At 36.4% G+C, this 25,980-nt stretch overlaps 3 protein-coding genes across 3 annotated transcripts; 1 reads left to right on the forward strand and 2 right to left on the reverse strand.

Moving 5' to 3' along the window:
• Window positions 1–1,768: 1,768 nt before the first annotated feature.
• On the reverse strand, window positions 1,769–6,413 carry LOC116000985 (acid beta-fructofuranosidase-like). Its single transcript, XM_031240869.1, has 6 exons — window positions 6,023–6,413; window positions 5,582–5,590; window positions 3,861–4,717; window positions 3,001–3,162; window positions 2,565–2,888; window positions 1,769–2,065 (listed from the first exon to the last, which is right to left on the reverse strand). The coding sequence occupies exons 1-6, from the start codon at window positions 6,384–6,386 to the stop codon at window positions 1,886–1,888; spliced, it is 1,896 nt and encodes a 631-aa protein (XP_031096729.1). The 5' UTR covers window positions 6,387–6,413; the 3' UTR covers window positions 1,769–1,885.
• A 4,603-nt stretch (window positions 6,414–11,016) lies between these two features.
• On the reverse strand, window positions 11,017–17,894 carry LOC116000863 (transaldolase). The gene is made up of 13 exons (XM_031240722.1): window positions 17,772–17,894; window positions 17,552–17,666; window positions 17,336–17,414; window positions 17,115–17,190; window positions 16,806–16,889; window positions 16,599–16,703; window positions 15,290–15,370; window positions 15,126–15,190; window positions 13,090–13,159; window positions 12,935–13,012; window positions 12,345–12,442; window positions 12,080–12,215; window positions 11,017–11,455 (listed from the first exon to the last, which is right to left on the reverse strand). Exons 1-13 carry the CDS (start codon window positions 17,838–17,840, stop codon window positions 11,309–11,311), a joined length of 1,203 nt encoding a protein of 400 aa, XP_031096582.1. The 5' UTR covers window positions 17,841–17,894; the 3' UTR covers window positions 11,017–11,308.
• A 5,083-nt stretch (window positions 17,895–22,977) lies between these two features.
• On the forward strand, window positions 22,978–24,278 carry LOC116001144 (zinc finger BED domain-containing protein RICESLEEPER 2-like). Its single transcript, XM_031241035.1, has 2 exons — window positions 22,978–23,730; window positions 23,952–24,278. The coding sequence occupies exons 1-2, from the start codon at window positions 22,978–22,980 to the stop codon at window positions 24,276–24,278; spliced, it is 1,080 nt and encodes a 359-aa protein (XP_031096895.1).
• Window positions 24,279–25,980: the final 1,702 nt, after the last annotated feature.

The raw sequence follows: 25,980 nt of genomic DNA on the forward strand, positions 1-25,980 counted from the left end.
TTGTGTTAAAGTTGATGATTTAAAGTATTGTTTTAGTATAAAGTTTGATAATAGTTTAATTTTGTGATGATAAAAGTTTGGTGGTAGTTTGATAGTATTAGGTAGTGTTGATGATAATATTGTGTTAGATATAGTGTGTTGATAGATGTATTGTGTAGAACTGTTGATATGGATTTTCAGCTGTAACAAGTATAGGAATTAAAAAAAATAGGGGTTTTAATTAAAATAAATAAAATATTTTTAAAAAATATATAATCATCCGCTACCGTTCCGGATGAGCTATTATATATATATATATATATATATAATTAAAAAAAATACTAATCTGCAACCGTTCAAGGGAAGAACGATAGCGGATGACTAGACTTTCCGTCACCGTTCCACAACGGTGGCGGAAAGTCAACAACATTCAGCGACCCAATCATCCGTCACTGTTGTACAACAGTGGCGAAAGCCATTTACAATAGTGGCGGATATGCAGTTTTGTACTAGTGGATGAGGATGTGCTAGGACCTGAAATCTCATATCTAAGTGTTATTGGTACTTTACTCTATCTGTCTAACTACACTAGACTAGATATTGATTTCACAGTAAATCTACTAGCTAGATTTAGTGTTTCCCCAACCTAAAGACATTGAAAGGGGATAAAACACATCATTAGATATCTCCAAGGTACAAAAGACATCGGTCTTTATTTTGAAACTAACTAGGACATCTCATTGGTTGGTTATTCATATGCGGGCTATTATAATGCCAAGTCACAGACTAGTTATGTTTTTCTTTGTGGAGGTATAACAATATATGTTGGAGATCTGCTAAGCAAACCCTAGTTGCTGCCTCATCTAATCACTCGGAAATCATTGCTTTATATGAAGCCTCAAGAGAATGTGTATGATTGAGGTCATTGATACGTCATATCCATAGCTTGTGTGGTATAGCGAGCGGAGTTGACACCCCCACCATCCTGTATGAGGACAATGTTGCATGTGTTGCACAAATGAGTAGTGAATATGTTAAAGGCAACCTTACGAAGCACATTATTGTGCCTAAGTTCTTTTACCCGCATTAACTCCAGAAGAGTGGTAAAATCCTTGTTGAGAAAGTTCACTCTAGTGACAATCTAGCAGATTTGTTCACTAAGTCCCTACTTACATCCACTTTCGAAAATTATGTTTATAAAATTGGAATGCGTTAGACTTGGAAATCTATTGTCTTGAGCGACAACGTCTAGGCACCCTTGAATATACATACCTGAAAATCCTAAAGAGTATGTCTTGAAGGCTTATAGTTGTATTCTTTTTTCCCTTAACTAAGTTGGTGTAACATATTATCTAACATACTTTGTGTGCTCTTTTCCCTAACTAGTTTTTTCCTCACAGGATTTTTAACGAGGTCTGAGTATGAGTCAATAATGGCCAAGGGAGTAATGTTATAAATATATTTACAATTTGTGGTCATTATCCCACCTTTCCACTTTTCCTATATTTATGTTTACATTTATGTACGGTTGAGGTTGAGATTAGTACGTAGTGTGGTAATTTATGTTTATGTAATGTACGGTTGAGATTAGTAGTGTATATATATACTCCGTATATAACAGTTATTAATGGGAAAAGACGATTGCCATTTTTCTCTCTCTTAGCTTTCCTCGTTTACTTTCTTAGTCTCTTCTTTACTTTCATATGTATTATTATCTTTTCGTATAATACTACAATAGTACAATCAAGGCGTTACCATCCCAAAAAAATATAATTAGAGTAGGCCGAACTTTCAACAAATTATGAATTATCAAATTAAACATTTAATTGCAATAAATAAGAAATTAAACATTACAAAAAAATTTTTTAAAAAATAAAATTTTGTTACAAAATTTACAGGGAATAGTTTAATTAATCTCTGCAGAATTCATCTGCCAAACCTTAAGCGATGCCGTAACCGAGGATTCAGTAGCATTGTTGAACAAGAAGAGTTTAGCATTCTCGTAGATTGCCTTTGTCGGGTAAACTCTCGATGTTATACACGCCCTCCCTCCTTGACCAAAACTCTCCACAATCGAATGATCAACCTGCACATCATTTATATAATATTTCAATGAATGCCGAAGATAAAAGAAAAATAGAAAAAAAAAAATAATTATTAGACTTAATTCCATTATATTTTTGGTATTAGATTTATATCTATTCGTTTATAGCTACTTTCTCAACAAAATGAAGCACAAAAAGTAAATATCGCCCTCTCCCACGTGAGGGTGCAACCGAGTGCCACTAAACCAGAAGTTCTTTGACATCTATTTATTCAGTTTTAGTTCTTTTTTTGTCAAACTATCTCTTTTTGGTTTTAGTATTATTGGTCTATTCAATTTTAGTATTCAGCTTTTTTTCTTTTTGATTTTATATAAGTGTCATTTGACTTTTATTTTTTTATAAATATTCATATTATTGTGACATAACATTTTTTATTCTCTCCCTCTGCATATATATTTAAATAACTTTATTAACTGACTCAAATCTTCATTTATTCTTTAAGACTGAGTTAATTTTTATAAAATAGACTTATGCGCTTACCAGTATTCTCATGGTGAGCTTCTCTCCGCTCAAGAATGGCACATTACTTCCATGGACGAGCTTCCGGACATCGGTAGCTCGAGAGGATTTTAAGTGATCGGCGCAGAAGAATGTGGTGAGGTTTCCATTCACGTCTTTAACCAAATAGAAATAGATGGGAGTCTGCTCTGAGAATTCATCGTCCGTCAAAACAAGCAGCCCGAACGGCCCTAATGCACCGCGCTCGGCGGCGCCGCCGTGGCCGCTGCAAGAGTAAGTCTCGTTGCTTCCGACCATTCTCTCCAAAACATCCTCGTCCACTTCAAACTCAGCCACAATATCCACCTGTTTAATTGATTACTTTACAAATTAAAGCCGGCCTTATATATTTCGATCGCATTATATTCCAGAAAATTAAATTTTTGTAATAAAGAGAAATATATATATGTGTTGTGACCTGATTAGATGAGCTGACGTTTAATGGCAGAATGGAGCCGGGCTTGACGACCACCTTTTCAAATTCGTCCTTTTTGGTCCTCAGCTTTTCCACTTCATCAACTGGCCATAGTTTCAGGTTGCTGCCAGTTTTGTCGTCATACACGACAGTTCTTGGAACGGCCTGCTTGTCCACATCCATATAAATTAATATTTACACATTTTTAGGAGAGTTAATTTTTTATAAAGAAATTTAACAATAAGATAATATATAAGAAAATTTACATTTTTCGTCCTTAAATTATATGGTAATTGTAGAATTTATTCTTAGTTGTTGGTTGTGCTTATTACTTTTGTTGCAAATTTCGTCCTTTTTTCCTAATAAAACATAATCGACAATGTCGATTAGTTATAGCTTAAGGACAAGAAGTAAGCACGATCTGTTAGAACAATGACGAAATTTGCAACATAAATTAAAACTTATGGACAAGCAATGAGCACAACCAACAAGTAAGGACCAATCCTATAATTACTCAAAATTGTTATTGTATGGACCATGGTCCACGTACTGTTGTGTGAACCACAAATAAAAGGTATATAATTTATATACATAAAGTACATTATCTTGTATATTATCAAATAATTGTATATTCAGTAATCAAATAATGTACTTTAATTATATTAAAAATATACTTTGTATTAAGAAAAAATACATTATTTGAGTATTAAAAATACATTATTTTATATAATGTACATCTAATATACAAATAATATATTTTAATATAATTAAAAATGTACTTTTATGTTACCATAACTTAGGATATGGGGAGGAAATTAAAGTGCAATTTTCAAATTTAGCAATAAGATAATATATGTATGTACCTGAAGCGAAGCCCAACCCTTTTGAATATCAGAGGATTCACTATCGGTCTCAGTAATCCAACCCCAAAGAATTCTTCTCTTCTTTTCTTGGTCATAAAACGTCTTGGAGGCGTAGAATGTTCCGTAGTCATATCTCAACCCGATTCCGACGTCAATCGCGGGGTTATCCGGCGTCCACTTTCCGGCGCCGTCGTCGTAAGTTCCCAGGGCATAGTAGTCATTCCGGTCATCATCAAGGCTGGACTTCAACACGTGTTTCACGCCGGGGCCATGATCCGACGTGTCCAGCCCGTTTTCTCCGGATCTGGATACCGGGTAAAAATCCACGCATTCCCACATACCCGTACCCGGAACCCCATGAAGAGCCCCGTCCAAGAGCTCGTAGCTTTTGAAGTCCAACGTGTCGTACACCAATGAAATCCCGGTCTTGTTAACCTTAGACCCAATGGTGATGCGCCACTTGCCCTCCGACGTGGACCACGCGGTGGTGGGGTCGCGGAAATCCTTGTCATCGATCCCCGGTGGTGGGACCAGGACCGGATTGCCCTCGTACTTGACCCACTCGACTAGTAGGGGGTCAGAGGGGTCGGCCGGGTAGGCTAAGTTTTGGACTTGGACCGACTCGTTGGTCGAGCCGGTGTAGAGCATGATGAGCTGGCCGTCGGAGAGGAAGGTGGCCGAGCCGGTCCAAACGCCGTTGATGTCGTACCATTGATCGCCGGTCATGGCAATGGGAAGGTGGCGCCAATGGATTAGGTCTCTTGATACTGCATGGCCCCAAACAATATTACCCCATACAGCCCCTTCCGGATTGTATTGGTAGAAAAGATGGTACCATCCCTTGTACAACAATGGACCTACAATTAATATTTTCACACATCACACATGAATTAGCTCAAATAATTATTATGTTAAATCAATTCTATTATAAATCAACTATACCACATGACAAAATAAATTACAAACAATAAATAACACGTACTATTTCGGCCAACGATCCAACATATCAAACTAACATACATGAAGGGTACGTAACCTCACCCAACATGGCTAAAGATATAAATTAAACTTATAACCATGAATTCAAATCTCAGTCCTCTTGGTTTGAGTCGGTCAGCTATGTGCAACTTAAGTTCTCTTTATAGTCATTTACCAATTAAGGTCACAAGGCAAAATTTACTAATGCGCGAATTTTCGTTAATTTATTAACACATTACATTTACTGAATTAACAAATGTAGACCTTCAAATAGTGACAGTAAGTTTCTCTCGTCACTCCAAACTAACATACATGAATTAGTTGATTTAGCACATAACATTAGTCTTAGAATTCCTTTAAAAAGTTATTATATTTAATTGTTTTCAATTATAAATAAGCGGTATCACATGACAAAATAAATTAAGCAGCAATTTTAAACCAATGTCGCACTATTTTGCCAAACATACCAAACAAATAATGTACATAAAGTAAAGTATTAATATAATGATGATTGATGAGTGTCGAATGGTGCAACCCTGCCATAAAGCTGCTACAAATCTTGTCCACATATATGTAATTGCATATAATAACCAAAAAACCAATATGTAATTACGTTACTAGCTTAAATTAGGACACTTGTCGTTTACTATGTGGCCAAGGATCTAACAAGACAGCCTATCGCTTATTTGGAAATTCAAAAATATTGCTCAAGAGAGAAAAAATTATTGAAAATTCGATCTTACCATTAGGATCTGCAGCAGCCACATTCCAACGTCAAAGAATTCCAGCCAGAACAGCAAACCGCAAAAAAAAAAAAAAAAAAAAAAAAAAAAAACATGAAGAACAATCATTAGCCATGTTCAACGAAAGTTACTAATGAATATAAAATATATAATTAATTAGGACAATTTTAGGGTGTTCATCTACACTAATCACCCTTATATGTATCATTGAAAGTGAATAGTAATAACATTATGTTGTGGGGAGCCTACTAAAGGCAAGTCTAACAGTCAAAATTGTTGGGCGGATGTCGATAAAAGGACAAAATCTGACACCCACTATATTACGGTTTAAAAAATTAAATTGCCGTCTTTTGACTATTAGTTATAACTTTCGATATATGTGGTAAAAATTTGGTGGTGTCAGAACCACGTCACAAATTCAAAGAAATTTTAGTATCTTACCGTTCATCCAATTCTTGTCCGGCTGGAAGTGATAGGCAGTTCTTTGCCAACCCAACATCTGGTTGCTCCACTCGAAAGCCGATTGTCGCAATAAATGGGCAGCTGACTTGGCGGAGACGCCTTCGGCGACGCCACGCGCCACCGCCACGTCATCGTGTAGCATTGGCAAATCCGAGACGATTCCGGCGGTTTTATAATCCAGCACTGCCATCAGCAACAATGCGACACCCAACATCCCCGCCACCGCGAGGCAGATAATCTTGGCGGAAGGCCGACGTTTGGCGGTGTTTTCAGGCAACAATGGGGTGTACAGGGCGGCCGGAATGGCCACATAGCTCGACTGATCTCCGGCGGTGGAAGCCATATCTTGCAGAGAGAGAGAGAGAAATTATTAGATTTCTATGAGAGACTTTGGGCAAGAACTGGCCGTTTATATAGACGTAGGGGTATGACGGGTAATAATTGTCAAAGCATAGTTAATTAAGAATTGGGTTTCGTTAGAAAATGGTAATTAGCTTGCAAATGAAACTCGTAAAAGGACTAATTTGACCCGTAATAGGAATAACGATAAGTATTAGTAGTTAAAATTACTAGTTTGACCCGTAATACAAATAAAAAATCAAATTACACCCCATCAATCATTATACCATATTACAATGCACCAGGGTCCACCTTGTAAGGTAAACCACAAATATAAGTTCATTTTTAATACATTAAATGTTGTTTTTTGCAAGTTCATTATTTTTGTAGTTAACCAAATAATGAACTTTTAAAAGTTTAAAAATGATCATTTATTCATAATTCACAATATAATTTGTCACGCTCAATGTGGTGGGCTTCAGACACTAGTCCTCCAACCTTATGAGTTGTTAAATTACTATGATTTATCACCTTTACAAATTCTATTGAGTCAAAGTAGTATGAGGTCCCTAAGGGAGGTATTTCGCCTTTCGTGTGCAAAAAATACAGAGCAAATCCTTTTATTTATTTATTTTGAGAAACTCTTTTATCCTTAATCAATGCTACTAACCCTAAGAATAATACCGGCAATTAATTACATAGTATTAGGTACACCAAAATCTAGTACTATGCACTTGCCCTTTTTTTGGGTAGGAAAATATAGTTTTTCTTCACATTTAAACGGATATTCCATCATATACACTAACATGTCAGTCGTTATACCCTGGACCATGGGTCATGGTTGATACTGCAGTTGTGTTGAAAGGAAACTATAGATGTGCGGAACAGAGGCCGTGTCATCTATCTGAAACTACAGTTGTGTTGAATGGATACGGCAGTTGTGTTGAAAAAATACTGCAGTTGTGTTGAACGGATGAACGGCCTCTGTTTCATGCAACTGCAGTTTCCTTTCAACACACCTGCACTATCTTTTCAACACAACTGCAGTATCCGTTCAACACAACTACAATATCAGCTATAATCATGGTCCACAGTATAATTTGCACTAACATGTGGTTAGAAAACATCATATCATATCTCTATATATAAAGCTAGACATCTCTTTTAATGGGTAAATAATTACAAAGAATAATCACTTTTTTTTTTGTAAGAACCATCAATATATTTAATAATTTGTGAATTGTGATATAGTATCAATTCAAAGACTTAATATTTTATTTTTTGAACTATTGAGTCTATCTACAAGTGCAACAAGTTCTGTGCCCTAATACATCATTTACTACAAAATTAGTGTTAGAAAAATGCTAGCTAGGTACCAAATTGAAACCAAATAGAAATTGTTAAAAGTGGAATTAAAATGATTTCCACATTATTAGGGACCAAATTAAATTAAAACATTAGTAAACCTCTTGGTACCTAAAAATAAAGAGTTATTCCCATCTTTCATCTCACCCGATAACATTTTTAAGTTAATCAATACAATCAATCTAACTATATTTATTTAAAAATATTTTTAAAATCAATCAACTCTAATTTCATAAGTGAATTGAATTTAAAAAGCAACTATATAAGTTCAACTCTAATTTCATAAGTGAATTGAATTTAAAAAGCAACTATATAAGTTCAACTCTAATTTCATAAGTGAATTGAATTTGACTGAACTTAAAAAGCAACTATATGAGATTAATTAATGATAGGATTAAAAGTTAAATAGAGCCCTCTTTATAGCTAACAAAAATGTAATTAGTTACAATCAAGTTGGTCGTACAGTTGGCTTAATAACTACACAGTTTCATGTTTGCTTCATTATCACGTGGGAATTGTTTATTATTGACTTTCTTGGTTTGAACCGTTTACCTATGCACAACTTATGATGACTTATCTCCTTGTGGTCCTTTGTTGATTATAGTCACGTACAAGGTAGGCTTAATCACACATTCAGGTATCGACCGCATGCTTTGTCATAAATAAAAAGAAATTGTAATTATTAGATTATTCATCTCAAAGAGAATGCAATTGGACCTTTCTATTCTGAAAAGTTTTACAATCAAAATAATTAACAAGTTAAAAATAATGATTAAGTAAGTTGTTTATATATAAGATATGCTAGCATGACACTACTAAAATTTCGTTAATATAATTCTTTGATGACATGACACGCTAACATGACAAAAAATTAATTAAATTTTTACTACAGGCAGAATGGGTTATTTAACTATTGCCCAATTAATAAATGACTAATAAATATAAAAATGTCATTATATTTATGTCATCACAAAAATAAAATTAGTTCAAACAATGAATTTACTAATTTACTCAACAAACTAAATAATTTCATTACTCCGTATACAATAAATTACTATGTAGAAAGAGGCAGACCAATTACCTATCTTGGAAGATATTAAAGAATGTGTATTGGCAGAGAGCATACAGATAGAGCATGTGCATGAAGTTGGGTTCCCTAATTATGGCATGAAATGGCAAACACTCATTTGTGGAGCAAAGCTGTATATACATTATGTTGACTATAGAAGACAGAAACACTCCATATGGAACGTGCATGAGTGATTGAGTGGGTGGGAGGGAGGGGGATGTAACTCAAATCCAATTGTTGGTCATATTATGACTATCTAAGTTAATACCTAATTATAGTCTTCCACTATAATTGTTTTTCTCCATTTACTTCTAAACATCTTTTTGTGTTTAATTGCGTCATTGGCTTTAATGATTTTACCTAATTGAGTCCTCAGCTGTTAAAATCAATGACTACATCGATAAAAAGCACTATAATCGAGAACTAAATTGGGTATTAATTAATATATGGTCGAAGGTTAATTTGGACAAAACGACTATAATCGAAGACTAAATTGAGTATTAATAGAGGAAAAATTACCAAGCTACAGTTATAAAGGACTCAATTAGGTAAAATCATTAAAGTTGATAACCCAATTAAGCACAAAAAGACGTTCGTGACTAAATTGAAAAAAAAAATACTATAGTTAAGGACTAAATTGGGTACTAACTCTTTTGCCAACATATACAGTAGAGAAGAAGTGTATAAACCATAAAGAATTGTGGTAGGATGAAGCATTTACCACTACGCCAAAAAGTATAGCTAGCTAGTAGTGAAGTCGTAACTTTATTTTCTTTACTTATGTATTTCCTTCTACTTGCGTAGTAGTAGTCAGGATCACATTCAATACCCAACACCTGCTAACCTCAATGCGTCAGGATCAAGCACATACCATTATGCAAAAAGTTATAGCTAATAGTGAAGGTGCAACTTTATTTCCTTTTACTTGCATAATGCTGGAATCACCTCTCTGAGTTGCCACCCAACAAACGGGTATATTGCTTTGAGTATTGAAAATTGTGAACCACTTTACAATTCTTTTATTAGAGTTTAGATGAGCATTGTATGTCTTCAGCTAATTTAGGAAACTAGATTCTAAAATTTGTTAATTGATTACAAATTTATTGGTTGAGTTTCAAACATGGTAGAATCCTTCATAAATATGGTAAGAAATCAACCAGATTATTATTTCCATAGATAGGAAACTATATCCTAAAATTCTAAGGTTAGGATGACAACGAGGATAATGAGTTGGCCGATGATAATCATGGGACTCGATTCTCACTCATCACCAATAGTTTCACTTTTCTTATCTTAAAGTCTTAGTGAATGAGTAAATCGTGAAATCTGTTTTGAAATAAATTTATAGAGCATCTTAACTCTTTGATTGATTTGGGCCCATGTACTATGGTTGCTAGCGAAACAAACTACAAACTTTATTTTAAATTGATTAATTAATTGAGATAAATCAACACCAGTGTATAAGGATATTGATTTTTTTTTTTTTATTCTTTTTTGAAAGGGTATAATGATATTGATGGTTTATGTTTTCACGTGACGAGATTTGGAACTTGGGAACAATAACCAAATGCACATGGGTCGTCAATGACAAGCTTCCACATGCATTTACTGCATGCTGTGCGATGGAAATCATCGTTAATTACTAATATATATTGGATCAGACTTCAGAGGATCACCGACCGCCGTCGGCTGATGTTGCTGATTCCGGCGGCAGCTGGACATTCATCCTTAATAATTGAATCTAAATTGTAATAAATACTTTAAAATAAATTGAATTAGTTGGTCTTGCTGTGCAGTGTTTACTCCTTCCTTTCATCCTTTGTGTCTCAAGACTGTTAAAACTGTGACAATATAACCTTACAGTCGATAACCTTGATTCAATTGGTACAAGCGATGCATCTTTTTGGTCAATAATTCAAGCATGATTTACATTTAAAATTTGACATCTATCTAACCCTAAAATAATTAAACTCTCCTGATTTGACCTATAAGTTGATTATATATGACAGAAATTGAATATTCATATAAGTGCTGCGCTCGGGAATTGAAATTTCCAAAGCAAGAAATCCGCGTATCTGGAAGGGATAACCGAGTGGTGAACGTATGATTCTGACTTTAGAACGCAGAAATTATCCAAATGGTTTTGAAATAATAGTAATATAATTGAAAAAAGGTGAAAAGAGATTGCGCTTTCGAGAAGGATCATTCCACGTCACTGCTTCATAATAATAATAGCTATCCTAAGTTATTTATCAAAGCTTTCCAGCAAACTTTCCAGTTGGGCAACCAAGGAGGCAAGGACCGGTCTGTATTCGGCATTCACGACAAAAACAGCACAGCAACAAAATGTGATCGATAACAATATAACATGGTCTCCCGATGTCAAATAAAGACAATTGAAAGCTAGTCTTTCCCATTTTTTGTTGATCTCATCATTTTATAAAAGAAACTAGAGATGACGAGCATTATTTCTTGACAACTGGAACTTAACATCATACATTTGGTGGTGGCCATATCTTCCCAAACAACTCTTCCACCCGCTTTGCCTGATTGCTATACCCTTCCATTCCAGCAGTCAGGAGCTCCACAGCTGCTGGTCCCATAGCTGAGGCGAAGCTATATTGATCCCATGTCACAACCTGATCATAAACAGTGGTAGGATAGATTTAACTTTCTCTGGGGAGCAACACTTCATGGGGTGTTTGGCTTCCATTCTTACCAAACTCAATTCTATGGTTTGGTTAGATTGCAATTCCCTCCAACCATGGAATTGCAATTCCAGGGGTTCCCATAGGAATTGCAATTCTACAAAATTACTATTTTACCCTTATTATTATTATATTATTATTTACAAGGCCATTTTAGTCTTTATTCATTTAGTCCCTTTCAATTCCCAATCATTCTATTCCTGCCTACCAAACAATATAATTTAAATTCTCACTTTATTCTTTTTCCACGGAATTACAATTCATTTCCCTCTAATTCCCTCCCAACCAAACGCTCTCTATTGGTAATTATGCAAGCTACATATTGAGATGATACACTAAGTCCAATAAACAGAGCACTGAGCAGTTAGCACCTAAAGAATTACAGAAATAGCGTTTCTTCAGGAACATACACATTTTTTGGGACTTGTGTTATAATGTGAGCATAATAGGTCTATAAATTTAGCTGATTTTCACAAACATAAATACCTGAAATATGGTTATGTGGTCCAATGCAATAACGAATTTAAAGAAAAGAGGGAATGGGAAAGTGCTGACCTCCTCTTTGGTAAAGTTATAGGCAGCAGCTGATTGTGGGGACAGCCTTCTTACAAAAGAGTACTTCTCATCTGGGGGAGTTACAGATTCTTTAAGAGACTGCAATATCTTTAGTGGGGTAACAATGTAATCAACCCTGAAAATGAATTAAAAAAAAAAAACAAACAAACAAACAAAAAAAGGAAAACAGAACTTGAGCATCATTGTGATTGCTTAGGACCACAAGAAATATTCCAAATGGCCAATAAAGGACAATCTTGAATACCCCAGAATGCTATAGACGTCCTGCTTGTTCCGAATAGCCGCTGCCATCAACTTCGATTTATGCCCATATTTGTGGATGTAGTTATAAGCTTTTGTCACCTATAATGACATTACAAAAACAAATTGGTTACATTAGGTTCAGCCTTCTGCATTGTAGAGAACTAGAGATAAGATTGTATATCCCGGGGATACCATGTCACTTGGTATCCCAACCAATCAAATTTAAACACTTTACAGAGAGAAAAGGATTCATTGGTTGAATGATTATTGAATGAGAGAGAAAATATATTAATATTCATTCAGCGAATGAATCCTTTTCTCTCTTAAATGGTTAAATTTGACTGGTCAGGAGACCAAGTAACGTAGTGTCCAGGGATATAAAATCCTATCTCCTGCAAAGTATTCAAAGAAGATAAAAGGTGAATGCCTGAAAGAGCAATTTCTTTAGTGCAAATAGCTAGACAGTTCAAATCAAACATATATTTTCATTTAGGCCCCTCTTGGATGCTTACAATTTGAGTTGCACAAGTTGGAAATCATTCTTTTACTGGAAAAGAATAACTACAGAAGAATGCAAAGAGCAAAACTGACCAGAGCAGATCCAGGATCTTCTCCTCTTCGAAGTGCACCTTCTACTTCAGAGTCACCAGAATGGTTCCGTGCCCAATCCTGATATTTTTCAAATAAAAGTACCATTACACCAGACCGGCAAAACATGGAATTTCTTGATAGAGGCAAGTATTTACCCTCAGCCGACCAACAAAAATCTGAATGACAGAAGCACCGGCTTGAGCAGCTGCTGCAGCCTGACAAAAACTGAAAACAGAATACAAATTCGTCAATCAAAAATCTCATGCCACTAAGCACTCCAGCATCAAAGCAATCCACAAAACAAGGAGAGTTCTAGAAATTCACTGTAAAAGATAATGAAATTCTGGTAATGAAACTCTGGTGAGCATAATAATATATAAATAATAAATGTTAACTCCAATTATTAGCTTAGGCTTTTAGTTGAGAAGGAACACATCCTTCAATTCTCTGCATTTTCATAAGTAACAGAAGCAATGGTGAAACAGGAAAAAGAAAGAAAAATATTTAGCTAGTTCACTTTTGGAAAGCATGATAGGCAAGCTACAACAGAAAAGAGTAGCAATCATGGAGGAAATGATAGTCAGTTACAAGCCCAAGTTGCAGATGCTTCAGTATTGAGAAAAGTTCCTTTTTGGTCCCCCCAAACTTGGCGTATGGCTACATTTGATACCAGACTTTGAAAATTTCCATTCGTCCCTGGACTTAAAACCTTGGACACTTTTGGCCCTCATTAATGGAAACCACCAAGTTGGCATGGAGAATCTCCATCGGACTTTAAAATGTCCACAGATTATCAAATGTTCAACACTTTTGGTCCCCAAGCTAGCATTTTAGACTACTTGATAAAAAAGAAGTGACACGATTAAAATAAGTCAATGACCATATTGTAAAAATCATCTGTACATTATTTAACCCTAAGTCCCTAATTAATCCTAAATACATAATTCAACCAAGCATATCTACTTAATATTTATTGTGATTATGAAGGAAGCTTTCATTACATTTGAACTAAATCAACTAAAAGTTCATCATGTAATATTTAGGGAGTCTATATGTCAATGAATTTTTAGTTAAAAAGATAAATGTGTATGCCAATTGTTATCTCTCAACCAAAAATTCACCATGTAGTATTTAACTAGTCTATAGCTAAGTGTGAAAAATGAATGGAATCAATGGATTGAGTTAGATTTGGGAAGTTAAAATATGGCTCATGGAATATGGGAACTACCCGGTGTTAAGCCCATTTTTAAATTGATATGGGTGAAGGGCAGGTAAAATTTAGGCTGTCATAAGTTCACGAAGCCCACATTTGAGCCACTTTTCAAGTGACAAGTCTGATAGAGAGGGCATATGAAGACTGAGATGGCTAATGAGTGATGAAGATCACATACAACTGGATAACTACTTCAGTATAGGGGTTCTTGGATCTGGCTGCAATATCAACTGGGACTTGTCAGCAGAGACCTCAATTGGGGGAAGAGAAGAAATCAGTGGCATGGTGAATATTCTGTTTAATTTCCATACCAGAGAGGTAGAGTCTGATTGTGATCAGACTGCAAAGTTATTCAAAAATGTGAAGGAAAAGACAAAATATCATAGAGCAGGGGACTATAATCCCGAATCAGTGCTGGAAATTCTCAACAGAATATCACATATTTCCGGTTAGGATGCTTTATTTACTATTCCCTCCATTCACAGGACCACCTTCAGAAGAAAACACATAAAAATTGAAATTTTGAACAGATTAATTTAGCTTTAATTTCCTCACAATTGCATATATTTCCTTGAAATTTTATGAATTTACAGTAGTTGAGCTTCATCTTCTAAGGAACAAAGCTTGCTTTCAGAAGCTGTAAAATGGAGAAATTCTAAGGACATAAGGGATTGTTTGGCCCCTATATAGGACCCAAGTAATCCACTTTTTATGTGGGCTAAATACAGGCAACCCCAGCATTTAATCCATACTTTAATGCCAGCCCATCAAATTGTGTGTGGTTCTTGGGCTAGCCTGTAAAATGTGGTTTAAATTCCCAGCAACTATCGCAATGAATCTTAGTTGAAACTATATAAGGGTTCACTAGAGTGTTGAATATATTTACTAATGGAAACATTTTAAGTTTGTTGTCAAAAGTGGCAATGCCCTGATGTCTGGGCACCAGAATGGGTATTTCTCAAGGATGAGAGATGCAACCTGTAAACGAAAGTCAAATGTGTCTGTATGCCCTCAGCTTCTAGCAACCTTGATGCCTCAATCCCCTAAAAGATGAACAAAGCATTGTCTGAGAAAAGTATAATGCTTTCATGCCACTTGTCTCATGTAAATTAAAGCAAAAATATTTCATTTCTGGTGCTTACTTGCCAAGTTGCAGGGATTTTGAACAGCAACCTCTCTGGAGGAATTTCAATCCCATTGTACAACTTCAAGAGGTCATGCACCTGAAATCAAGTAAAGGTTGTTATTTCAATATCGGATGCATCTAAACTACCTCTACTTTGCTTAAAATACAGGTATACCCCTTTTGTTTGCAGTCTCACAGCATGCCTCACAAAACCTCCTCTATGACTAAAAATATGAAAAAGCAAATTACCAAAACTTATTTTCCTTTCAAAGATTTATTACAAATTACAAGTGTATATTTGAAAGACAATAATAATAAAAATCATTCTCATAGCAAAAAAAAAGAAAAAAAAAAAAAAGAAAAAAAAGAAGAAGAAGAAGAAGAAGAAATGAAATTCTCATTGAAAAGTGAGAATAAAACAAACATACTAAACTAACTTAAATTTAAATAAAATAAAAATAAAAGGGAACCCCATGCCCCCAGTGTACATGGGAATAGACAGGGTTTGTAATGCCCTGGGCCAAGATGTTAAGAACTTAGGTGAACTACAAATTCACATCAAATAATCACTTCCAAACTGCAATACTGCAACACAACGTTGCTATACTCTGCTTCTTAACTATTTGTATTTCCTGTTCTCCAGTTCCACTAGAAAACTCGCTATAGTTTTAGCTCATTTTATGGGCAATGTTAAAAGCAAACAATCAGAGAGAAGGTGACAGTGCACATTTTTCAGAAAATGTCAAATTATCATGACAGATTTTCTACTATGATGATAGTAGTTTAAAGTTGAAACCATTAGTGAAAGAAGCACACATACCCTCTCTTCTTCCCTGCCTCACGTCGAATTGTATTTTGTGCAACATATTATAAAAAGAGTCTCATAGCTAGCCTTCCGACTTCAAAGGGGGAGCCGAGGCCAATTTAGGGCAGCCAAAAATCTACTCCATTGAGATTTGAGTAAAAACTGACAGTTGATACTAATAGCCAATATAGGAGAAAACTAAGACAGTTAAAGCATGTTGTCACACCTTCTCAAACTCCTAGCCAGTGTGATAACTAGTAGAAAGCTCACAAAACAAAAGTTTTTATTGTTTTAGTTGCACATTCACCATATCTGACTAATGCTCACACACAGATCATGCACAATTTAAAATTATAAATCATTTCAACCATTTGTTCTGATCCTTCCACTGCATGCAGGCATAAACATGTTCTAGAAAGACTGAGACCACATACATCTAGATATGAGTTCATTCAGGTGATGCAAGATACACAAGGATCGGCTAAGGCAATAAAATCTGATATTTGAAAGAAATTTTCACCTTTCGAACAATGCCATGTGTGTCATATGCAAGACGAGCATCAACTTCAGTAGAAACACGACCAGGCACAAGTTTTGCTAGATCACCACCAACATTTACCAATGCCTGTATTTTCAAAAGTTTCATTAAAATTATGTGTATACAACCCCATGTATATGATAATCATTATGCAGAGCATATTTCATTTCAATTTGCAAAAAGTCCAACCTTGTTAAAGAAACAAGACATTCGAGCATCCTTGTCCTCCAACCCATAACACTCCTGATCTGCTAAAGCAGTGTCCACAGCACTCTGCATCCAATTTTATATCCACATAGCATTTAAAGAATTAGCATCCCTTGTGGTGAAATTTCAAATTTTTATCTGGTCAATGAGTATGTCAACTATATAAACCAATGCTTCACAATTCTTTTACAAAACCATGTGCACATTAATATATAAATTTTTTTGATACATCTGGCCAATGAGTGTATAACTGCAAGGATTTGATAGCTATTTCGACTAGTAGATTAGCACCTTGAATTTGGTATCAGGAAGGCTGCAGATGCCTAAGAGTAGAGATGAGCTAACAGTAGCAGCAGTTGGTGGGAACCTGAAAACGGAAGTTTATATATTGTAATCCAGTACAGTATCAGATGAATAAACTGCTAAATTAAACAATAAAAAATTTAAACAGCATTAATCGATTTCCTAAAAGGCGAAAATGTATTTAGAAACTAGAAAGAGGCGAATTGTACTTCTCGAAATCATCGAAAACTACAGTATCTGGAACGATCTCACTGTAAGTCGTGACCGCATCCAATTCAGTAGTCAAACCTGGTAACATGAAATGCCGGCAACAATTACTACATGCATCCAAACTAAAATAAACTACAAATACGAGTAAAAAAATGATGTTCATAAATTTTCGAATCTGATCATATTATCAACAATCAGATACAGATAGAGCGAACCTGTGTCCAGTGAAGAAGAGAATCCAGAAGAAGCTCGGATGACAGGAAAGCATGGCTTCGAATTGAAGGAAAGACTCGGTTTCGTAGATTGAGCTGCGAATTTCAGTTTCCTCTCCTGCTCGATTTCGTTTTGCCACGGCCAAAGATATCAATTCAATGCGTATACAAATATACGGAAAACATACACACGATTTAAACACTAAACAGAGAAGAGAGATACCTGAGAAACTGAAGAGGAGAGGGAGGAGGAGAAAGCATAGGAGAGTGGAGAGTGCAATGTAGTCGACATTTTCAATGCGGATACTGAGTGAACTAGCAGAGTAATGAACAAACTAGATTGGAGTTTTTATACCGTTATCCCCTAATAAATGTATGTCCTAACTTAGTTTATTATGCAAAATTAAGGGTGTGTTTGGTTCGCACGTGGGAATCGGAATCGGAATCGGAATCAGTACGGGTATCAAATACTTGGTAACGGTAATGGGTTTTGGTGAAAGTATTTTGCATGTTTGGTAGTAGGGTGGAATGGGAATGATTATTAATAGTTGGGGAAGAAACGGGACGGGAAATGAAACCCTTATTTTATTAGGGTATGAATTTTTCAAGGTATTCCAAACACATAGTAGTATTCTAAAACCTATCAACCAAACAATAACAATCACTTTGATACCCATACCTTATGCCTAAACCCACCAACCAAACACACCCTAAATTTATCTGAAAAAAATTCTACATGTATTTTCATTTTATACTTTCATTTTCTATTTACTTATAATGTGACATGTTTTGATTGCTTAATATAAGGGGTCATGAATTTTATACATTCCTCCTTTTTTTCCTCCAATAAAATTTAAACACAAGTGAAAATAAAAGTTAGAAATAGATTTTTAGAGTTGAAATTGAAGTTGTATTCTGGTTTTAATAATAACATAAATCTATACTTTTTATTTATATTATTAACAAAGGATTAAATCCTTAATAACAAAAAAAAAATAGTACCATTGTAATTTTGAAACCAAATTTGCGAATTTTGCAATTCCATGGCTATGTATGGTAACATAGTTAGCTTATTAGCAAATTTTGGTTTTTTGACTATTATTAGCTATTTGACTAGGGTAAACAGCCAATATGAGTGTTTGGTTAATCAAATTTTTGTAACAGCTTGTTGTTTCAAAATTCTAAAATTCAAAATATTGTTTGTTGGTTTTACGGCAGCGCTACAACCGTTTTGACTAGCCAACACTACCGTAGAACTTAGAGAAATTAGTGAGGAAAAAGTATAAGCATAATAAGGAGAACACTTATACTTGCATTAAAAATCAGAACCCTTAACACTGTGACCCATGAAGGTATTTATACAAGAATAATAGATCTAAGTAAGGAAACAAAAAAGAACCTTAGCAAATATAGCCTTAGGAAAGTTACCCTAGTTGCTAAACCACCACAATAGTTGCCAAAATCTAGAATAGGAAAGAATCCGCCATAAATGTTGATTTCAGCACAATCACCGCCTTTGGGGTGTACCCGGTCGGGCACCGCTTCCCGAAGGCCTGCGCAAACTAGGCCACTCGAGCCATACGACCCGGGCCTCAAGTCGGGAAGGACTGGTCGGTCAGCGGGCTCCAGATACCGTGTCCCTTCAGGTCGGGGTATCCATCACTACTCCCTCACCTTTTCGAGCTCTTGAGCGGCAACGACTCGGGAAAGCAATTCTCTAGATGAACCCCTCAGTGCGCACTGCTCATGATTAAGCAGTCGACACCTTGTCAATTTTGCAGTGTAGCTGAACACAATATCACTTCTCAGTTGGATCGCCATCCAATGGTTTCACCCTCCTGATCGGTCACGATCCTCCCGATTGGTCTCGCTTTCCCTGACTGGTTCTGCGACGGTCGCTATCAATGCGGCGTAATCATTGCGCCTCCTCGATTATTGCTGGTTATATTTTCGAAGAATACCCGTCTTGTCTACCCGCTGTTACGGCCGACTCCCCAGCCGTCCGATCTCTTCCACGTGTCGTCATCTGAACGCCCAGGCACCTCTATAAATATTTCTCCTCTTCTCCCCATTCTTCCTTTCACTTTCTTTCCTCCCTCGACGTTCTTACTTCCGCTTCTTTGGCCATCTCCTTTCTTCACTGGTCATCCCCTTTCGTCGTTCGTCCACCCGTCGCCTTCTTTTCCTAAAGGTCAGTTTCTTTTTTCCTTCCCATTTATTCAAGCTTCTTTTAGTTCCCTTTACAATGTCGTCCTCTGCTAGGGCTGTGCAAGAACCGACCAACCTGAGTAACCCGACCAGACCGCGGTCCGATTTAACATTGCCGAACCGAGCCGAACCCGAAATCGGTTAACTGAACCGAAGGTCAAAACGACGTCGGTTTAACAGTTTCGGATTGGGTGGGGTATTTTTGCTTCCAACCCGCCAGATTACCCGAACTAAATTAGGGCTACGTAGGGCTGCTAGGATACGACGTCGTTTGTGCTTATAATATATATATATATATATATATATATATATATATATATATATATATATATATATTGATATTGAAGAAAAGTTTAGTGTCTCCTCATTTGCGTAGTCGCGAACTCTGTGACTCTGTGTGTCTGTCCTCTTGGCTCTTGCACAGCCCTAGCTAGGGTTTCTCACTTTCTATGTTTCTCATTCTCTAATTCTCTCAATCTCTCATTGACTCCTTCTCTAATTTCTCTCTAATATCTTCTCGACTTCCCTTCTCCGATTTCACTAATTTACTCACAATGAGTCTCTTTCTCTCTGAGTTGTGTACTCCGGTAGTCGTAGACTCGTAGTCCTGTGAGCGCTGGTTTTGCTCGAGAATTCGACTCTTCGAGTGGTGGAAGCCCTCAAGCCTGGTGGAGTGGTGGTGTCTAAGACTGTTCGAGTGGTGATATATGTGCTAGAAGCCCTTGTTCTCCGGGGAATTTGTGAGAAACGAAGTAAATCGCAAAAATCCTAATTTAATTTATTCATATATTGCAATTTTGTGATTTTTTATGTGATGTATTGTGATATATTGCGCCAAAATGATAACGTAATATGCGGAGATACGAATGAAATACTCTGTATTAATACTTAAACGGGTACAAGTAGAGATACCCTATACGAAACCGGTCTACGTGGCAGTGGGTCAGAGGTTCCCGGTCTCTTTGACTATTCAGGGGATAGCAACAGCCAAAAGTCCATCACTTTGCAATAAATGCACCTTTTATAAGTGGCCTCGGGAAGTGTCCCGGCTTCACGGCATGTGTTACGCGTGTCAAGCATGCACCGGTCCGTGCGACGGCCCAACGTACGGGAGCCGAATGTGAGTCTCGGATAGACTAGGATTTTTAGGCGAATAAGGTATCATACGAGGGCGAGATGTTGGTTTGACCGGTCTACGAAGGCCGGGAGGAAAGAGTAGGGCGACTAGGCATGCACCTAGACCGACAACTGAATTTAGGTCGGTAGGCACATTTAGACTGGTAGGTCGGGATGCGTAGATCGGGATTTTATCCCTATCACTAGTGGAAGCATTGACTTATCTGAAACCCTAGTTTGAATTCTTAAGTTTATTTTATTCTATTTCAGATTTGTGATATGTATTGATGATATATTGTGATTTCTGGTGGAAACACTGACTTATCTGAAACCCTAGTTTGATTTTTGAAGTTTATTTTTATCTATTTCGGATTTGTGATATGTATTGCTGATATATTGTGATTTCTGGTGGAAGCACTGACTTATCTGAAACCCTAGTTTGATTTCTTAAGTTATATGTAATCTGTGAGATCTCCAGTTTACTTTGATATCCAATTTGTGATATGTTCCTAAGTTTTATGGAATCTGTGAGATCTCCAGTTTACTTTGATATCCAATTTGTGATATGTCTCTCAGTTTTATGTAATCTGTGAGATCTCCAATTTACTTTGATATCCAATATGTCCCTCAATTTTATGTAATCTGTGAGATCTCCAGTTTACTTTGATATCCAATTTGTGATATGTCCCTCAGTTTTATGTAATCTGTGAGATCTCCAGTTTACTTTGGTGGAAGCCTTTAAATAAAATCCAGAAATGATGAATTGAGGGACATGTTCTTGGTTTGGATTTTATAACATCAAGTTAATGGATATTGGACCCTTAAATGGTAGCTGTGATATGTGGAATGTGCATTACATGAAATGTAGAGTATACATGATGAAGTAAAGAGTTAATTACTGATTTGGTCCCTTGACTATTGGGATTTCACCACTTTGGTCCTCGACAATTTTTCTTGCCCAATTAAGTCCTTGACTTTGAAAAAATTAACCAATTTGGTCCTCCGTTTATTTTGGTGTTAAACAACCGTTAAATCAGGACCAAATTGGTGAAATCTCAATAGTCAAGGGACCATTTCGGTAATTAATTTTGACTGAAATGGTCCCTTGACTATAGTGAAATTACCAATTTGGTCCCGATTTAACGGATATCAAATGGTAAAATAAACGGGAGGACCAAATTGGTTAATTTTTTCAAAGTCGAGGACTTAATTGGGCAAGAAAAATTGTCGAGGACCAAAGTGGTGAAATCCCAATAGTCGAGGGACCAAATCGGTAATTAACTCTGAAGTAAATTCAATTGTCTCATTTCCTAAATTTGGATTTCTCTCAATTCTGACTGTTAAGTAATTATGTAATAATATGTTGTATGCATACTTGATGCTTGTGTCCAATTTATTGATGATTTTCCATGAGTGACTTCCCATTCACTAATACTTTCCCCTTTTTAGATGGAAAGTATTAGTGGTCTGTCTGGGAGTCAACCTTAGGTGGAAGCCCCAGCTGTAGAGACAAATAATTCTTAGTCTCAGCAGCCATTGCCTTCATCTGTTCCAAAGAAAAGGAAAGAGGTTGACACTAGATCTCCTGTATGGGATCACTTTGAAAAGATAAAAAATAATGAGGACATTGTCATCAAGGCAAAATGTTTATATTGTTTGAAGATGTTTGCATGTGAGTCCAAGAAACATGGGACTTCTTCTATGAGAAATCACATTTTAAACTGACTTAAAAATCCTCACTCTAAGGATATAAGGCTATCTCTGCTGACATTCCAACCTGCCCCTTCTTCTGCTGGAACTGAAAGTAGTCAAGGCACTGAAGGGGTGTTGGGTACTTGGGTGTTTGATCAAGACTTGATAAGGAGAGCCTTAGCTAAGATGATTATTGTGGATGAACTGCCATTTAGGATTGTTGAGGGATAGGGATTTAGGAAGTTTGTGTTAGTTTGCTGTCCTAGGTTTAAAATCCCTTCAAGATGGACTATCAACAGGGATATTTTCAAGATATTTTCTGATGAGATGGTTAACTTGAAGAAGTTTTTTAGTACTAGCAGAGGGTCAGTATCACAACTGATACTTAGACCTCAGTCCAGAGAATAAACTACATGTGCATAACTGCAAATTTCATTGACAGTGAGTGGAAGCTCCAAAAGAAGATCATTTCATTTGTTCCAATCTATTCCCACAAGGGGGAAAATATTGCAAAGGCTTTAGAGAGTTCTCTTTTGGACTGGGGTCTAAAATCAGTCTTTAGTGTGACAGTTGATAATGCTTTTAGTAATGATACTGCCCTAGGTTTCTTGAAGAAGAAGTTGGTGTCATGTGGTTGTTTTACTGTTAGGTGTATGTATTTGCACATGAGGTGCATTGCTCATATCCTTAACTTGGTTATACAGGATGGGTTGAAAGAATGTGACAGTGCTGTTAAGAAAGTGAGGGATGCTGTTAGGTATGTGAGGAGCTCACCTGCTAGGGTACAGAAGTTTAGGGATCTAGCTGATCTAATTGGGGTGGAAGCTAAAAATTCCTTGTGTCTTGATGTTCCTACTAGGTGGAACTCCACCTATATGATGCTACATACTGCTTTGTTATTTCAGAAAGTGTTTGAAGTGTATGAAGATCATGACAGTTCATTTAAGGCTGATTTAGGTGAAAATATACTTGATTTCATGGATTGGGAGTCCATTGCTTCTTTGGTTAAGATTCTTAAATCCTTTTATGAAATGACTGTTAGGATTTCAAGTTCATTGTATGTGACTGCTAATACCTTTTTCTCTGAAGTTTCTGATCTGTCTCGTCTATTGAAAAATATGGTGGAAGCTGATGGCACTGTTAAGCTGATGGGTACAAATATGAGGGCAAAATTTGATAAGTATTGGGGCCATCCTAAAAAAATGAATTTTCTAATATTCTATGCTAATATTTTAGACCCCAAGGACAAAATAGAATATATGCCCATACAGCTTAATTAGTTATATGGTGAGGAAAAAGGGTAAATCAATGTTTGATAATTGTTATGGTTGGCCTTAAGGGGTTGTTTGAAGATTATGTGGCCTGTTTTCCTGTCCATTTTGTTCAGGAACAATCTAACAAATCTGCCCCCTCCATCACTTCTGATTCTATTTCTGTTAGGAGACATCAATCCTTACTGAAATCTCAAATTAAGAAACAGAGATTGGAGAGTGGGGATTTGTCAAGGAAAAAAACTGAGTTGGAAGTGTATTTGGTTGAGATTATTGTGGATGAGGAAGATTCTTTTGACCTTCTTAGATGGTGGAAGCTGAATTCTGATAGGTTCCCCGTGTTATCTAAAATGGCAAGGGATTTACTTGTTGTTCCAATTTCTACTGTTGCATCAGAATCAACATTCAGTACCAGTGGCGAGGTACTAGATTTTTGCCATTGAGCTCATGTATCACTTGTGATTTTTGCCTTTGGGCTTTGTCCCCTATATCAATGGTGACTGGTAATGTATCATTGTATTGGACTTATTTAGTTATTCTGTCTTTAATTGTTGCTTTCTCAGTTTCTTGTGCAATGATGATGCTTCCACCATGAAATCTGAATATATAGAATGGGTTTGGTATGTTGCCTAGTGTGGTGTTTATGCCATACTCATTGAGCAATTTGCCCCCAATTCTAACTTGATATGGAAAAAAGCTATCTGAGCACTCTTTTATTGATTAATTCAATTAATCAATTGATCACTTTCCAATGTTTGAACTTATTAATTATTGTACTTTAATTTGTTACTTATCAGGAAGAGGAATAGAAAATTCAATATTAGATAATATTAATTGTTAGTGGTAATGTGGTATACTCATTTGCTGAATTGCTGCTGCCTGCTTTTGGAGAATGGAGAATGTTGTTGCCTGTTTCAGTCATCAGTACTCACTAGTGTGTTGTACTTGTAACTTTTATGTTTTAAGTTTGTAAATTCAAGGTTCTTGTATGATACAATTATGTCATTTTGTGAAGTTTAATGTACTAATGTAGTTTATTTTGTGAACTGTGAAGTGTTTGTATGTTTAATTTTGAGTTTTGAAGTTTAATGTAGTGTATTTTTGCACTTTCAAATTGTCTTGTGGCTTGTGCTGTAAGCCTGTAATGTTGTAAAAATTTATATTTTATGAAGAAAATTATTAATTTTTAAGTTTTTTTTTTTTTTACAAAATCGAACTATCTGACAGATTAACCAGATATCCATCGGAATAGTTCGGCCAATTATCCGACGGTTTGGGATTAAAAAATAAACTGATAGGATCTCAAACATTCAAACCGAAATCCGATCGGGGTGTCCACCCGCGACCCCGATCCGTCCGAACCCACCCGATGCTCAGCCCTATCCTCCGCCACTTTTTCTCCATCTTCGTCCAATCGCCACCAAGGCGATACCATTTTTCAGCGGCCTCCTCTTCTTCTTGCCCAGAGACTGCCACTCAGGACACCTCCATCGCTCGGATAATCAATAGGGATTCGGATTTCTTCAAGAATTTGGAGTGGTCGGTCATCCACCACTGTTCCCTTGCTGCCATTGACTATAACCATACCCGCCGATTACTTAGCCCAGCGGTTGAGACTCAGGAAGCTAGTCGGTGACTGATTACGGACCCAGCTGAAGGTGGCTTCGTTGGTATCCATTACCAATCTGATCACGGACTCCCTTTCTTCTAAGGTTTGAAAAGGCCAGTTGTCGACTGACTTCTTAAGGAAGGGCGACTAGTCAGCTCCTGACTGCAACACCAAACCTCCTTTCTTCTAAGGCCTGAAAATGTCAGTTGACCAATCGGCCACGCACGAGTGTTTTAATCGAACTAATGAAGAAGTCTTTATTACTCGAAATATCTAAGTATACACCAACTAAATATGGCAACTAGGTGCCTACATCGAATTGTATAAAGGGAAAAAGAATAACTAAACTATTGATAGAACTTCTTCAAATGGTGGGCATTCCATGTTCTCTCCACCTGTTTGCCTTCCATGGTTTCCAGTCGATACCCTTCCAGGGAAGACCACTTTTGAAATCTTATAACGTCTCTCCCATTTTATAGCTAACTCCCCCCCCCCCCCCCCCCCCCCCCCCCCCCCCCCCCCCCCCCCCCCCCCCC

This window comes from Ipomoea triloba, chromosome 13 (assembly GCF_003576645.1).
Source record: "Ipomoea triloba cultivar NCNSP0323 chromosome 13, ASM357664v1".
Taxonomy (NCBI): domain Eukaryota; kingdom Viridiplantae; phylum Streptophyta; class Magnoliopsida; order Solanales; family Convolvulaceae; genus Ipomoea; species Ipomoea triloba.